Source organism: Melospiza melodia, chromosome Z (assembly GCF_035770615.1).
Source record: "Melospiza melodia melodia isolate bMelMel2 chromosome Z, bMelMel2.pri, whole genome shotgun sequence".
Taxonomy (NCBI): domain Eukaryota; kingdom Metazoa; phylum Chordata; class Aves; order Passeriformes; family Passerellidae; genus Melospiza; species Melospiza melodia.
Window position 1 is genome coordinate 7,418,769 of NC_086226.1, and position 17,467 is coordinate 7,436,235.

A 17,467-nucleotide genomic window follows, 5' to 3' on the forward strand; every position below is an offset into this window, starting at 1 on the left:
TGGGTATTTGAAGATGCTTTGGGGAGCACATGGGCGTGGGATGCAAATGCAAGAGCAGTGTTCAGGATGGATTGTTTGGGGTGCTTTTTCAATGCAGTAGAGAATCTCTCCCTGAGACAAGATAGGTTACAGTGCTTTTAGCTTATCCCTCTTAAGCTACTCAGAAACTCCCAATTTATTTCATAGAGGCCAGAAGACTGAACTTTGTGGCAGCTGTTCTGCTTCTGCCCTGCATAAGTGCAAAGTCTCTGCAGCCACCAGCCCCTGCTCAGGTGTATTTTGCTGCTTCCAGCACTGCCAAGGGCCCACCTTCAAATGCCATTGCTGCATTGCCTGGTAGCCACTGTCTGCCACCCTCAGATGACAAGAAATCCTCCAGTGCACCCTCTGAAGCCCCTGTGCATCTGGAGACAGGTGAATCTCTTCTAGCTGCTCCACTGACATAAAGTGAGCTCTAATGAGAAAGCACATGTCAGTACTTCCCACCCAACGCCATAGCAATACCTTAGTTATGCTTTTAATATTGGGATGGGAATGACCATTAAATCCAGTAAATGCCCTTTCCTGGAATTCTGTGCAGTAGTGACGTTCTGTCACTTCCTGCTCTTGGAGAACTCTGTGTTGTTTGTTCATGGCACCCAGCCCTGGGACCGCAGTTATGTGCTTGGCATACATACCATACTTGCTTGAGCACTTTCTAGAAAAGTTAAGACTGTTGTCACCCTCCTGGGAACAGGCAGCTTCTGATAGTGTTCTGCCTCTAATCCAGTGACACCTCAAACTTGTAAGGCTGTTGCAGACCCACTTCCTCATTCAGATGGAGGTAGCAGAATTACTGCAGCAGCGGGGCAAGCTCTTACATTTCTCATGCATTCAGAGCAGGAAAAAAGTATGGGGGGGTCAGTTTGTTCAAGATTTTGGAGACACTGTCACAGAAGTACTCTGACTTCTTTCCTGTGGTGGTAGTTGGTGTAGCTCAAGTCTAGAGTGTCAGTACACACATGGTTCTTTCCTGACAGCAAGTTCCAGCAGAACTGTGGCAGGATTCAGGAGACCCTGTAGTTTAGTTTAGTAATTTTTCAATGCTTCCTGAATGTTCAGATCAAAACCAACAAAATAAAAAACAAGCACAGAAAAACCCCAAACAACCCAACAGGTTCATGTTTCTATTTTACAGTGTCCTTGTTCTTCTCTCTTCTGTGCTTTTCCAAACTAGGTGTTTGTTAGGGTGACAGATATGCAAATGAAGCAAGCCTAGGACCCTGGTCCATCCCTGTAGTATCTGTGTCTTACCAAACAATATTCCAGATCAAAATTTATGTGTTAATTGACTTAATCATGTTGTATCTACCACTGTAGATGCCTGTATTTTGATTTATATGAATATATGCGTATCTGGAGACTTGTAGCTCCGCTTTGCTTTTCTTCAGAATATGATGATTGAGAATATGATGATTTTTGTTTTGGGTTTTTTTTTGGTTTTTGGTTAGGGTTTTTTTTGTAGATTTTTACACAGGGAAATTGAGTAATTCCTTCAGGTCACAGCCAGGTCTTGCCCTACACAGGTCTTTTCAATATCTCAGATATCAAGCTTGTCTGTTTAAGCAGAGTAGGTTTACTGAAATCTAGTCCCTCGTCCCACCAGCGTGGTGGACAGACAGATGTGCCCTTCACATATGTCATCACAGCACATGGCCATCACAGTTGGGAAGTCTCCGTGCCTGCCTCATCTTTCTCAGGTTCAGCTTCAGGCGGGATGTGAAATTCAATGCAGAGTTTGTAGAGTAGAACACCAAAAAGACTTCCAAGAGTTGGAGCTGTGACTGGGATCCACCACCAGCAATGATCAGCCCTAAAATGAAGCACAGAAGAGGCAGCTGGTGAGCCAGACTGGAACCACTGCCCTGCCACCACATCCTGCTGGGGCAGGAGTGAGCAGAGGAGTCTGTCCCACTCCAGGCACTAAGCCTACAATTGTCTTAGACAAATCTGCTTTCCCCCCACATAACTGCTGGAAGGAAGGTAATTTTCCCCATCAGCATGGAAAGGCGGCTCCACACTGCAGGTTTCTTGTTCTCCAAAAGAAATGGGCTGTGTGGTCTTGATGAGTGGGACTCTCAGACACACACAGGCATTTTGCCTCCCTCTTTCCAATAAAATCTGTGACTCCTCTACTGAGCTCTTGAATATATTTTCTGGGAATTTAAGGAAAGTGGGCATCCAGGACAGGAGACTCTGGTAATGATTTCCCCATAGGAAAAGCCGTAACATAACAGCATCTTACTAGACAGAGGAAGGCAAGGTTTAATGTCCAAATTCAGACTCTAAATTTAGGAGACCTGTTCAGCAATCCACCTGCATTCCAGTGAGCTACATTCTGGCTCTCTGCTCACTGAAAAAAACAACTGGATCTCCAGTGAGCAGACAGACAATTTGGTGCCCAGACTGAGGTATCTGCGTGTCAAGGTGAATCCCATGCTGGAGAATTGGTGTACTCCAAATTTTGTGTACATAATACAGAAGGCTCCAGTAGGCACAACCCTCCCGCTCTGCAGTGCTACCATCACTTGGTCCAGAGAAAAAAGGCTTCATGACACATTTTATCTTGTGCTTATCTCCTCCCTTGGCAAGCTGAGAAGGGTAAGAGCAAAACAGGTCACTCACGAGAAGACTTCCATTCCCCAGCCAGCAATTGCCGTGAAGATCCGTGGGGGCAGGTCCCTGGAGGGGTTTATGGCATAGCCTGTGTTCAGCCCCATTCCCAGACCAATGCCCACGACCAGGATACCCGTGAGCATGGGCTGAGCGCCTTTGACAGCTGCGTTGTTTTTCTCATCATGGATTACTAGAATACCCAGCATCAGCATAACTGTTGCTGTAAACTGCGGGAGCAGAAAAGGGAGAACAACATGTCAGGAGAGAGGATGGGGATGGTTGAAAGATCCTGCTCAGCAGAGAAGAGACTTCCCAGAATGAAGGAGCAGATGAGATTCATGGTCTGATCAAGGCAGGAGGAATCCAAATATTACTCCTTCCTCACAGGTAGACTGAAGAAAATTCTTTTCTCAGCAAAAACCTCATCACCAAGACTGATACAAACTTCTGAGCAAGGTCAGGGAAATGGTTTATTTAAAGTACATTCTGTCTAATAAGAGCAGAGCCATAACAAACTGCTCACGAGACAAACCAGATCACCTCTAGAGGAAGTGATGTTTTGTACAGCCTGTATGCAGATTTCAGATTCTCACCTGGGAAACTGAATTTCCCATCAATGACTACATAGCTGGCATTTGTAGATTTGCAGTGCCAGGACATCAAGAAGCATGGTTTTGATAGAAGTGATGACACCTGCCTCTTTCTGCTTTAGAAAATGCAGCTGGAGAGACTTGGACTGCTTGCACAGACACCAGCAAAAACAGAAAACCAGAAACTGTAGCTTTTGGCAAGGCACTGTCACTCTTATTTTCTTTCTTTTGCATCAAGGACACTGGTCCACAGAAGGCTGAGGGGATCCACTCCCCCCCTTCTAGGCTCTTTCAGCATCCTCTTCATCATGCCCAGGCAGGAGTTTTATCAGCTCAGAGTCCAAATCACAGGCTTCCAAAGATTTGCACTGGAAGTGAATCTTCCTTCCCTAATGTCTCAGTGCTCCACATCCCCATGAAGAATCCCTTCCCTATTTCTGGGCATTTGGACACTGCACCATAAGCTGAGAATCCACTACACACAGTCTCAATGGATCTGTTCAAACACAGAGTTCAGTCCAGGCTGTGCTCATGAGGAGACAGTCCCAGACTCTGTGCTGGGGAGGGGCAGCCAGCACAGCTGCTGAGGAGTATGGAGAGGGTGTAGGATCCAATAAAGAAAGGAAAGTGCAGCCCAGAACCCAGAGGAGATGACTGGTGATACAGCTCAGCTTCTCACTCCTCAGTGCTTTAACAGCATCAGGGAATTTGTCTGGAGAGCCCCTGGACCAAGCTGTGGAGCAGCCTTCATGGATTAGGCTCTGGGATCTTACCTTTCAGATGCCTGCCTGTATGCTGGGCTCCTTGGGTAAAGAGGTTGTGGTTGTCTGTGCATGTAGGGCACTGGGGACCTGTAGCAGCCCTGCACCACCCACCTTCTCCTGGCACACCACAGCCATCCCCACTGACCTCTGAGAAAAAGGCTCCCTGCAAGGACACATTGGAAGCAGGGTACGTAGAGAAGATCATTGCTGTGGCAGTTGGTCCTGTCACTGTAAAGCTCCCATTGGTGTAGTCATAAAGAGCATCTAGGAGAAGTGGGAATTATGGAAGTTAGCACAGCATTTCATCCCACAGGACACACACACAAGTGCACCTGTTGCAGCCAGCACAGACATTAGGGAGAAGGGAGGCAGTGGAAGATGTGATGGAGGTGACACACTCCTCGCAGAGCATGATCTCACCAATATGTTACCTACAGACTTTGGTCTGCACTCACTTCTTTACACCTATCAGCTCCCTATTCCTGTTCCAGGAGCCTGGGGTGGCCTGGGTGGTCTGGATGCACTGGAGGTCTCCAACCCTCTGCCCCTCAGAGACATGCTAGAAACAATGGGTAGTGGGCCTCTGCTCACAGCTCAAAACCCCAAATGGCTGCAAACCTGAGCTCCACAGAGCAGTAGAGTCCCCCCAGAGCTCCAGCAGCACCTAATACAGGGTAGTTCATGAAAATAAAACCCCTGCAGACCTGGAAACAAAATGCTGACAAAATGCAGCTACTGCCCTTCTGCTGAAGACAGGTCTTGGAAGTGGGAATGCCCTGAGTAAAAGGATCTGTGTTCTCTGGTTTGTGTGTATCCTTCCCGGAGGTGTATCTGGGACCTGCTCTGAGCTTCAGTCTGTCCCACAATCCAGGGGCTTGCCCTCCTCGCCCAGAAATCATGCTGGGCACTGCAAAAGGATATATTTTGACAACACTGTGGGTTGACTGAAATTATGCCTACAGCAACCTCTGTGATAAAAGACATGACCCTACCGTAGTAGAGAGCAAAGACGGCGGCTGCTGCCAAAAAGGAGCCCAGGAACTGGCCGAACACATAAGCTACAGCCGTTTTCGGAGAGATGTTTCCTAAAACACACTGTGTAATTGTGATGGCAGCATTCATGTGAGCTCCTGCAAAATCACAGAAAAGAGAGGCCTCAACACTGATGCAGCTGTTTTGGAACATGTCACATGGTGGATGCCCCATCCCTAGAAATATTTAAGGCCAAGTTGGACAGGGCTCTGAGTAACCTGCTCTAGTCGATGTTTCTGCTCTTTGCAGGGCATTGGACTGGATGAACTTTAAAAGGTCTCTTCCAACCCAAACTATTCATTGGTTCTGTGCCCCATGCCTCGCAGTAATCACCCAGACAAAAGCCAGAACAACAAGACTCAGGTCAGGGTATTGCTCCTGCACAAACACAAAAGGATCCTTTCTCTCTCTACAGCTGAATCATGCAGGTAAAAGAGCTCCTAGCTTGTCTTCTAAGAATTCTGTAGACCACAGGCTGCCTCACCTGTCAGATATACCTCTCTTGGGAAGGTATGAGTTTCCCTATGAGCTTCTCCCTACTGAGCTTAAAAAGAGACCATACTCCAGCACATTTTATGTAGCTAGTGGTAGATAAGGACCTTGTTTTGATGGAACATCTTGTGACACAGATGAAGCCAAATTACTATGTCAGGAAGGTGTGAAGTTTGTTTTGTAACCATACTATTGCTGGCTGAGCTGAGATCCCTTCTGCACTGCCCTCTGCCCTCAAGAGATCAGCTCCTTCTCAAGAGTCACTTGGGACTGTAGGACCTGCTTTTCTCAGTCTGCTTTCCCCAGAGTGTTTCCACCAGCTCCAAAAGGATAAGCAAATCAAGAGCTGACTGCTCCTGACTGCTTACATGGAAAATTTTATCTTTCCAAGACAACCCCAGGTTTGGACCTCTGTCTACTCCAACAGTTTAAGAGCAAGGAGTTGCTTTTAACCTTCTGCCCATTAGGGCCCTTAATTTTTTTCTCTTGGTGCAAATGAATGCAGAAATTGCAGAAGGCAAAGGTAATGCTCTTGTCATGTGATGGATGCCACCTCATGGCACCAAAATACCACTCCCCAAGTTCGTGTGAGGCATCTGTGCATGGGTGTGCATGATAAGGAGAAAATTTGCATAGCATTTCTATTGCAACATCAGCAGTAAGCTCTCCTTCGCAATAAATTATTTACTTCCTCGTGGGTTTTATCAGCAGCAGATTTTGGGAGCTCCCTGTACATGGGCTGTGTTGGCATGTCCCAAATGAGGGAGCTGCTGAACCCTGGCTCTGCTGTCCACAACAGAAGGGGCTGGCCAAACCTCCTCCCCTCTCCCTGTCCCACTTGCCCTGTCACAGCTCAGAACACAAGCTGGGGTCAGTATTCTGTAGGTATGCTGTGCATGCCTTGTCCCCAGCCTCTCCTGCTTTTCAAGCCTGGGGACTCTAGGATTGCTTTTTTTAGGTGAGGGCACTGCCCATGCCATAACACACCCCTCCACAGCCCACTCCTCCTGTTCCCAGCACACATGGCCTTTTTGGGACATGGATATGTCCCATGTTTGACAGTGCTGCTCACCAGATATTTTTCCAGCCGCATAGATACCCAATGTAACGCCAATGCCAAATGCTATGTTGATGCTCAGATACTGACCAACGCTTCCTTTTCCCAGTACCACTTGTGCCACACAGGACAAGCCAAAATCCTGTGTAAAAAGAAAGAGAGAAAGGAGTGTTAAAAGTATTCTTGTTGCTGTGGTAGACTGAGCTTCTTTGCTAGTTTTTCTGCAAAACTAATGAGTTCCTAAAGACAGGAAGTCTCTGAGGTATCAGAAGACAAAGAACAGCCTTGCCCCACAAAAACTGAAGTGATACCTGTGATTGGTGCCCATCAAACCAAACTGGGCACTCTTATTATGGTTGGGTATGGGGAGACAAACCCCAAACACTCACACCAAGAGCTGGGGCTCAGTGGGGTCATTCACGCAGCCACACTGCAGATGTCTCTGCCTGAAACCAGGGGCATGGACTGGGGGAGCATCACTGTGGACCACTGGGAGAAAACATCCAAGGTGGACTGAAGGAGGGTGTGCAAATTCTTACTGTCCTTCTTTTCCTGGTGTGCAATTTATTGACTAAATATGTCATTTGGGCAGCACACAGCTATTTGCCAAACTCGACTCTAATTTTGGTAACATTCAAGCCAAAGACAAGAAAGGAAATTCTGGTTTAACTTTTCCATTCAACACATATATTTTAAGGTTGGAAACAGCCAAAGTTTCAGTGGGTTTTTTTAGTGACTGAAGGAGAACCAAGGGAAAAAAACTAGAGGTAAACACTCTTCAGCCGGAAAACACATATTCAAGACATTGCTCTGTCCTGAAAGAGAGAATTCTATTTCATGCTTTTAATGAGGTAAGAGTGGAAAAATCAGTTCTTTGCATGCTCTTACACTGAAATCTAGAGAAGGACAGGGCATTGCTTGAGGTTTCTGCCTCATAAACCACTGAGGGTTTGGAGAATGTATCCTGTTCCTTGGATTGCATTGATGTTTATCCAAGGTGACATGTCTTTCAAAGACACGAAAGTCAATATGTTCTCCAGCACATAAACTTCTGATTTAGCTTGTACTATTTAGATGTGATTTTTTTCTGGCTACTCTGCCTGCATCCAAATTTTATCTCATGTGTATGCTTCCCCTCACTGCTTTCAGACATCACCCAAATTCCCTGTTGCCCAGAGAGGCTGCTCTTCTTATCACTCCTGTAGACACAGACCACACTTTGTGCTCTGCACAGAGCTACAGCCCCCACAGTGTGAGCCCTTTCAGTCTGCCTCAGCAAAAGCCCCCAGAAACAGTTTGTGATGTCCCCTTAGCTTCTGCAAATTACACAAATTCTCTCTCTGATTGTTCCATCTCTCTTTTTCATCTCTGATTTTTCCAAAGCCAGATACAAAAGACAACAAATGTGCAAGGCTCAAGTTTTGCAGGAGAGCACACAGGTGCAGAGAGGGTTGCAGAGGAGGAGACATGACTGTGCATAAAGAGCAATATCCTGAAAAAAACCCACAAGAGAGGACACAGAATCTGGTTTTCAGCACAGATCCAAACTTCTGTTTTCTCCCTGCATCCTCACAGCCCCAAAACACCATTTATTTCAATTTCTTCTTCCCTAGTCCTCAGTCCTGCTGGTTCCTTTTACCAACACTTCTGTCCATTAAACTGAGAGGCCCTGGGGTGAGTGTTATCATCCAAACAACAGCCATTCAGGCATCCTGGAGGTGCATCCAGAGCACAGCCTCTTGCACTGAGGGCCAAGGTGCTGCTGAGGAGTTGGGCACTCTATACTTTGTTCTGACGCTGGATGCTGTTTGTCTTCAGCCCTTGATGGGGCCCATGGGCAGTGCCTTCCTTTTCTCTCTTCCCTCACATGGATCAGTGAAGGAAGAGCCAGTGTGAGCTGCAGGCTGCAAAACCTGCCTTGAACTGCCAGAGTGCAGAGTGAATTCTCCACCTCATACTGCTTCTCTGGCAGGACAACCCTGAAATTGTTCTTTGTCACCTGGGAACTTCTACCACCAAATAACAGAGAATGGAAAAGGCAAAAGAATTTGATAAAATGCTGCAGAGGAGTCATAGATATCTGTACTCTGACTTACTATGGGTGCAAAACAACCTGGGAGTGAAATTCAAACAGCTGGATGTGCAAAATTACATGATAAAAAGCAACCATGCTCAGTACAGGCAGTTTTTGTCCTTGTAAATGAGCACCTTTCTTGGTACAGAAAGCTGTGTCAGAAGGTCCCTATGCTTACCCAAATCTTAATTTCTTCCTCTTTAAATCTCCAAGTGCAAGTTATTTAGGTTAAGCCCAGCCTTTGCATGCCAGCCTCTGTCCAGTCTAAAGTGTCTCATCCCAGGCTAAGTCCAGGTGTGGCAAATTGGCACAGATAGATACTGGCCCTTCTCAGAGGGAGGATCTCATTCTGCTCTGCTGATCAAACACTCAAAATCTCTGGTCCCAATGGGTACTTCACCCCCACCAGCCCCTACAGTGACTGCAAAACCTTCCTAATCCTCTACCCAAACATTTCTGAAGCAGCCCACAGGCTCAAAGACACTTAATTATTTCTTTGTGAAACAGATCCCTCAGGCAAGGGGGCAGTTTATCTATGATTTACATAAGCACTGTTTGATTGGCAGCAAGAAAATCAAAAGGGAAATCATGGCATGCTTCACACCCTGTAATTACATTTCCTAATGGTGGGTTGTGGTTCTGGAGAATTTCTCTGGAAAGTTCATTACCCTGGCAACACCAGGGGGAAGATGGATGAACGCTATTTTCATTTTGCCGCAGCTGTCAGTGATAGAAGAGGCTGGGTCTGTTCCCCAGACCAGTTCTGTTCCCCCCCAGCTACACCACACCTCTGGCACAGCAGAAGGAAAAGTGTCCATTCACTTTATGGGATCTTCTACAAGCATTGTGGACACTATTCTTTTGTTTCATTCCCAAACTCTTCCTCAATTTTCTCCTAGAAGAGAGCTGAAAGAGCAACATGTCCAGGAAGGGCAGTGGAGGTGGGAAAGGGTCCTCAGGAGCACAGGTTTGATGAGGAGCAGCTGCAGGAGCTGGGGATGTTCAGTCTGGAGAAAAGGAGGCTCAGGGAGGACCTGATCACTCTCTCCAGCCCCCTGACAGGAGGGTGTAGGCAGGAGGGCTGGTCTCTTCTCCCATGCAACAAGAAACGGGGCAAAAGGAAATGGTCTCAATTTGTGCCAGGGCAAGATTAGACTGGATATTAGGAAAAATCTGTTCACCAGAAGGGTTGTCAATCATTGGAACAGGCTGTCCAGGGAAGTGGTGGGTTTACAGATATTAAATACATATAATACCTTGGAGGTACTTAAAAGACATGTAGTTGGGCACTTAGGGACATGGTTTAGTGGTGGCCTCCACAGTGCCAGGTTAATGCTTGAACTCTTGAAGGTCTTTCCCAACCTAAATAATTCTGTGATATTTTAATTCTATCCCACCCACTTCTCTCACTCCCAGCACCCACCTCCCTTTCCCTGCATTACTTTTTTTGCTCCAGAAGGTTTTTGGCAGATGGTCTGCCTGCTGGGAAACTGCCACCCCACCAAAGCAGAGGGGTGAGCAGCAGCAACCAACCCCTGGGGATGTGGCAGGAAACCACTGACCTTACACACTGCTGCCTTAAATGGCTGCACACACACACACACACACACACACAGACACACATGCACATGCACAGACTCCTCCTTACCATGAGAATGAATGTTGATAGTGCTTCTGCCAGCATCTGCCTTATGGTAATGTTATTAATTCTGAACACATTCTTGACCTTCGCCATCGTCTTGTTGAAGCAGCCTCTGCGCTCCTGTAGTGATGGCACACTTCACTGCACTGAGCCAGGTTACCCTTTGAAACTTGGCACCCTCTCTTCCCCCACAGACACCTTCTCCCCTTTGGTTAACCATGAACAAGCCAACAAAGCAGCAGCTAGCCTCAAAGTCTTTCCCCCAGCCCTCCCTCATATGCCATCCTATGAAAGCTCTATGGTAGGGATGCAATATTTCTGTTATGAGGGCATTGGTGACACCATGCCTCTGCCCAGGAGAGCCTAACCCCAGAACACTGGAGCTGTCAAAAGCCTTGAGGTGCTCCTGATGCCTGTCTTTCTCCTTAACCTTTTCTACAGGAACTGAACAGGAATTTTGGCTCTGCTCTGCATTGACTGTTTGTTTAAGCAGATTGGATTGGGACTGTTTGCCCATGCAAGACTAATGGGTACATCTTCTGCAGCAAGGATGCTCTGCCTGGAGCTGGTGTGCCCTGCTGTCTGCAGCTGGGAAGAGCACAGTGCATTGTTTCAGGTGGAATATTTGCTCTCATTGAATGCTCCTGTGCATTCTGCAGATGCCTTCACACTCACAGAGAGCTTTGCCACCAGCCACCCTGTCCATCCTCTCATACAGGGCAAGGAGAAACCAACCTCAGCAAGGAGAGGTGGCCCGAGAGATCTCCAGTCTTACCTGGCTGCCACAGCAGAACCATTGCTCTCCTGATTCCTCCTCCATCTCCTCATTCCCTCTGCCTATCTCCCTGCTCACCAGGTGCTCTTTCCACGGTGAAAAGGTTTTAATACCTTTGCTTAATCATGGAAAATCATATCCACTGAACCCTCAAGACCTTTTCCCTCAAGCCTTTTCTGGTTATTTGCTGGTTTTCTTCGCCTTCCTCTCAACCTGCTGCAGCTTCTCAGTGTGGCTCTGGAGGGGACAGCTCTGCACAAGTGTCAGCAGCTGCCCTGATAGGGACAGGGTGCTCTGCTCATGCTGCCCCTGGCCCTGCCTTCCTCTCCTCTACTGCATGGCAAAATTTCATGAGCTTTTCTTTCACCCACAGGGCACTCCAGCAGCTGTATGGAAGACCCTGGGAAGCTGATTCTCCTCTCTGCTCCATAGATCATTGTATGTCTTGTTGCAGGGAGAGTTTTATGTACTGGGGTAATCCCTCCTCCAGTGACAGTTTAGCTATTGACCTTAGTGAACACCTGGCTAAATATGCAGTAAATTACTGGTCTGTCTCTGATACTGAGGATCATTTAATTATGATGGATGATAATCATGTTGCTTGCGAGGGTGTTTCTACAGCACATTTCTAGGTGGGATGGTTTCTGTCCTGTGGGTCTGTGGCCTGTGCTGCAGCATAATAAACCTTTCTAGGTCACTTCATCCTCTCCCATGCAAATGTTTACTGATGGAGCACAAAGCATGGGTCCTGGACAAGACCCTCAAGTTTCTTCTGCTCATGGTGACTTCCAGCTGACTTTACATGTCACCTGAAATCCTTGTGTCTCCACATGCTGGAGATCTCACAGCCTTTCTCTGATGGACAAGTGGGTCAGTGACACCCACAACTGGACCTACAACTTTGTTTTGTCTCCTGCATCTCAGGGAGCCTTCCAAGTGGATTCCTTCCCTGTGGGCAAACAGTGAAGCTGCTGTGTGTCTGATAGGCTTTGGCTCCTGCATTCAGGCATTGGCTGTAGGCATCTCAATATTCTGATTCGGGCTGAAAAACAGACAGCCAATTTCTGGGAACATTGGGTTCTAAGGGACTTGCAGTCTCCTCAGGGAAAAACACAGTCCCAGTTTGCAAGAGGAATATTTGGTTTGGTGATAATATTCGCAGCATAATTCCCAATATTACCATCAAACTCTACAAAATTCCAGCATGCTGGAAAAAATGCTTCTAGGAGCTTGTGCTTTTATACAGGTCGTTCCACAAGATGGCACTGAGACATTAATTTCTCCCCTTAAGGTGTTCTGAAGGACTCCTCTGTTGGCTGCTGAAAATGCAAGAATCCCTTAATTTTGACGTTCTGATGGCCATTTTGAGACATTAAAGTGACCTGCTAGTTTTCAAGGACTGTAAAAATAATGAAACCATCACCTTTCCAAAGGACTTGTAGGTCAGAGCACCTCTGCTCTCCAAGTACACAAAGTGTGTGAGCCTGTGCCTGAGTTTATAATGAACAGAGAAAAATAGGCAGCTCCAAAGGGCAATTCTTCCTCACCTAAAATAAGCATCTGGTGCCCAACCTGAGTCATGCTAGATACTGGCACTTTCCCTCCAGTGTCTGCACACAGACATGGAGTGATGGGCTTCAACATGTACCCCCATGACCGCCAGGTGGGCTGGACTGCCCCTTCTCCCTGCATCCAGACATGATGATCTTGAGCAAGTGCAAGCCAAGTGAGTCAGCCAAGGGCTGGATTGCAAATATCTGCTGGTTTCCCAACAGCAATCTGCCCATACTTGCTGGGTTTCACTTACCCGCAGGGCTGACGAGGATCTCTGGGGTCACTAAACACTGTCCCCTACTGACACAGGCAGCCACACCATATCTGCACTTTGGAGACCTGGCCACCCTGAATTTTAGTGGTAGATGATTGTTGCCCAACTTCTGTTGTTCTCTGTTACCAAAATTTGCTGCTCTGAAAATTAGACGCTTTACTCTGATTTTCAGCCAAATTCTCAAAGCCATTTGTCTATGTGCATCATTAGCGCATCACAGTCATGAGTTAACTTAGTTCTTGCGCGTGCTATTGCTTAGTGATCCTGTAAGGTTTGTTAAAGAGCATTGGCTGCTCATGCTTAGCTCCCTCCATACCACCTCCTGATGTTTGCTTTGATACCTTCACAGGTTGAATCTTCACTCAACAGTGGTCCGACAATGATTTTGCCACATTTCCCACTTCACATTAAGCAGCCAACTGCTAAACCAAACCCACTTTCCTCCCCAAGACAGGTGTGCTTTCAGCACTACTAATAAAAGTCTCAGTTTGGAAAGGAAAGTTTTGGCACAGTCAATGTGCACTAACAGTTCTGGTGTTGATATCCAAGGTAATGAAGAATCAGGAGAAAAATGCCCCTGGGTTCTGCAAGAGCAACCCTGGGAAGAATGAAGACCCAGGCAATCCAGGGCATTCAGCAAGAAATAACTTCTCTGACTCAATTTGGACAGTGCACGTGCTTCCTCTGCACCCAGGAGCTCCTTTATCTCTTAACTGGTCTAATCAGCAGGTGGAACACTGCCACTCCATTCACTTCAGCCCTGCTGGTGGAGCTTTTTCTCCCCAGAGGCCAAGAGGAGCATAAACAGACAGCTGAGCAGAAGAGCTGCTCACCATGGGCAAGAACAGCTTGTTCCTCAATCTGACCAGATGAACAGGGCACTAAAATATCTCCAGTGCCCTTCAGGAAGCAAGATCCAGTCAGAGATATCATAACAGCACTAGTATGGCCTTTGCTGTGCAGGACATAACCTGGAGCACCTGCTCCCTGTGGTCTCATGTTCCACACTCATGGTCTGTCTCCTTCACTTCTCTATGGATGGCAGGCCCCAAACAAGCCTCACACACCCCATGTGTCTCTCAGCAGATGTCTTTGCTCCCTGTATCACCACCCCCTCTCCATTCCCAGAATAGTGGCCTCCTCAGCCTTTCAGCTCACCCATTGTCCCTTGCCCTGAGGCCAGACAAAAGTTCATCACCTGCTTCTCTTCCATAAACTGAGACTTGTTCCAGTCAGAAGTGTTAGGTGGAGATCCTTGGTCATTCACGGGTGGGCTCCTGCCTTGGGCAGGGTGCTGCCCTGCCCAGCCTGCTACAGCTTCAGGGCTGCTGCAGCTACAGGGCTACTCAGAGAGAGGTAATCCATGAGGTAATCCTGCCAGCAGAAGCAGAACTACTTGTCTTTGTTTGTCTTTAGGGGCAGAGCAGGGCTCTGTGTGATGGGGTTGCCAGGGGTGGTCCTGGTCTCATTGTTGGGCAACAGAATGGAACCCTCCTGCTCACCAGGAACCCATCCACCCCATGGTGGGCCACACTCCTCCTGCCCTTGTCTGACTTATCACACAGGATGAAGTCATTCTCAAATAAAGCAAAGCATGATGGTTTGAGGCACCCACCAGCTTTGATCTGTGAAAATCCCTGGAAAATCTCCCCCACCCACAACTATATAACAGAGTGAAATGGAGGCACAGGAGTAGATCAGGTCATAGAATTATGGAATGTCAAGGATTAGAAGGGACCTTAAAGAACATCCAGTCCCAATCCATCCTTGCCATGGGCAGGGACCTCTCCCACTAGACCAGGTTGCTCAGGGCCCTACCCAACTTGGCCTTTATGGCTGGCAGGGATGGGGCATCCACAGCTTCCTGGGCAGCTTCTTCCAGAATCTCACCATCCTCACAGTAAAGTATTTTTCCTAATATCTAGTTAATATTTCCCCCCTTTCAGTTTGTACCTATTACTCCCTGTCCTATCACTACAGCTCCTGACAAAAGGTCCCTCTCTGGCTTCCCTGTGGGCCCTTCAGATATTGGAAGGTTCCTATGAGGTCTCCACACAACCTTCTCCAGGATGAACAGCCACAACCTTCTCATCTTGTCTTTGTAGGGAAAGTGCTCCAGTCTTCTCATCAACTTAGTGGTCCCCTCTGGACTTTCTCTAGCAGTTCCATGTCTTTCTCATGTTTGGGGCACCAGAACTGTAAGCAGCAGAGATCCCAGAAGATACCATGGGATTTCCAACAAGAACATGCTGGCTCCTCACCTGCCATCACCCCTCATTTCCATGGGCATCTTGTTCTCCTGACCTGCTCAGGGGCATGTTCCCACTCTACCCCTCCGTGTGAGAGCATCCCCCTGTGCTGGGACTCTGCTGTGGGGCTGCACAGGCCCAGGCAGAGAGCAGCAGACTCTGTGGGTTCAAGTGCTCTCTCTGAGCCTTGAGCTGCCTCCTCTGCTCTGCTTTCAGTCCACAGGTAAAGTGGACGCTGGGGAAGCCATGGGCTCACAGGACATCAGCACCCTGGAGAAAAGAGCAGCCAGTCTCCTTCTAGAGGAGAACAAACACCCACATTCTGAAAGGAGAGATTTAAGGGAAAAGGCTCTAGGCTGGAGGAGGAGACACTGGATCAGTAAAAGAGGTTTTGGAGTTGCATGGTGAAACCAGCACACTGCTCTGAGTATTTCCCTGCCTCTGACTGTACCCAGAGACAGCACAGCATGCCTGAGTCCTGATGGCCAGTTTGCAATGGGTTGGCTCTAAGAAACAGTACCACTGACAAAACCCCTTGTACTTCATCCCATGCTGTCTTTTCTGCCTCATCCTTTCCCCAGGCACTCCAGTCTGGAATGCAGGATGTTCTGCAAAACACACCAGCCCAGCGTCCACCTGAGCAGCACCAAAAAGCACAAGCTTGTGTTGACATTCACAAGGAGCAGAACCAGAGCAGGGCCTGCTGACAATCACACAACCATGCTGCCTCTGCTGCTGGGCAAGGCTGAGCCAGTAGCTCTTCACAGCCACCAGGTGCTTGAGGGTGAACTGCATCCATACATTCCACCCACATAAGTGAGGCCTGTAAGCCTTTCAAGAGATGTTGCTAAACCCATAGGGAGGCCATAGAATCACAGAATCATAGAGCAGTTTATCTTTAGGGGCCTTAAACACCACCTCATTCCAGCTCCCTGCCATAGGCGGGGTTCCACCTTCCCCTTCCATCCAACACAGGATGCTGAAAGTCCTAAGTCTCTCTGATCCCCATCCAACCTGGCCTTGAACAACTCCAGGGATGGGGCAGCCAGAGCTTCTCGGAGCACCCTGTGCCAGGGCTTCTTGACCCTCACAGAATTTATTCTTAATATCTATTATCTGTCTATTCTTAATATCTATTATCTTGATTAACTATTATCTGTATTCTTAATATCTGATATCTGTCCTCCTCCAGTTTAAGGCCATTCCCCCTTGCCCTATCACTTCAGGCCCTTGTAAAAAGTCCATCTTTTCTGCAGTCTGTTATCCAGACGTTTTGTGGGGCGAGGAGCTGGCTGCTGACACTAATCATTGCCCATATGTGTAATCAGTGAATTACCCAGCTATCTCCCCCGGAACACGACTGTGCTCTCCCATATCACACCTGCCAGGGGGTGTCTGAAGACCATGCAGCATCTGGCATGGCTCACATCAGTGCTGAGCAGTGCCTGCCCCGTGGGATTTGTCTCTCCATGGGGGAGGGAAAGGCCAGGATGTAGATGGCTGGGTCAGCTTTCTCAGCCCCAGAGGGCTGCTGCTGCTGCTGGCGCGGACGTGAAGGCATCCAAAGGAAACCCTGATAAGCTCCCAGTATCTCAGCTGCGGGGAGATGCCACACATTCCTTGCGGACATGCCCACAAATCCCTTCAGACACTGCCCAGCCTCTCCTGGAGCTCCAAGGATCCCCACAGGCATTTCAGTGAAAGTAGAAGTTTCCTCCAGCATCACACATGCCCCACCACCCTCGTGATCCCCCAGCCACTTTAGCCTCTTGTGCTGTTTTGAGACACAGGAAAGAGGGGCCAGGTGTGGATCTGAATTGCTCCCTGTCCATTCCCATTCTTTCAGTTCCTGCATGTAAAGATATTGACCCAGAGGAACGCAGAGAAGTTAAAAATTCATCTGTTGATGGGCCCTGAAAACAAGCCAGTTTTCCTAGCTCATGTAGTTTCCCAGCACAAATCCTGGATGACGCAAGTGGCAGCTTCATGAATTGTCCCATCGTAAGCACAACACTAACATGCAATTTATTTTCCTAAGCACAGGACAGTGCATATCAGTCACCCTGACAGTGCAGACATCCCTAACCCATGGCAATTACTAAATTTTGTCACTGTCTTTTTTGTCCCTGAGTTTGTTTTTACACAGATACTCAAATGTACACATTCCTATTAGCCATTTCCTAGTGAAGAAGTAACTGTTACACACCACCTTCTGAATTTTGACTTCATAGGAACCTCATTATCAAATCAAATTATCAGTATATAATCTTATGAGAATGGCCAAGGATCAGTCCCCCACTCCTGACACG

At 47.7% G+C, this 17,467-nt stretch overlaps 1 protein-coding gene across 3 annotated transcripts; it reads right to left on the reverse strand.

Moving 5' to 3' along the window:
- Window positions 1-76: 76 nt before the first annotated feature.
- LOC134432624 (aquaporin-7-like) lies at window positions 77-11,546 on the reverse strand. Of its 3 annotated transcripts, none has more exons than XM_063181519.1 (7): window positions 11,453-11,546; window positions 10,313-10,426; window positions 6,606-6,732; window positions 5,002-5,139; window positions 4,155-4,273; window positions 2,665-2,882; window positions 77-1,852 (listed from the first exon to the last, which is right to left on the reverse strand). In XM_063181519.1, the coding sequence occupies exons 1-7, from the start codon at window positions 11,516-11,518 to the stop codon at window positions 1,699-1,701; spliced, it is 936 nt and encodes a 311-aa protein (XP_063037589.1). In that variant the 5' UTR covers window positions 11,519-11,546; the 3' UTR covers window positions 77-1,698. The 3 variants fall into 3 exon arrangements, with proteins under 3 accessions (XP_063037589.1, XP_063037590.1, XP_063037591.1); XM_063181520.1 differs by having other exon boundaries at window positions 11,082-11,501; XM_063181521.1 differs by lacking the exon at window positions 5,002-5,139.
- Between the last annotated feature and the right edge of the window lie 5,921 nt (window positions 11,547-17,467).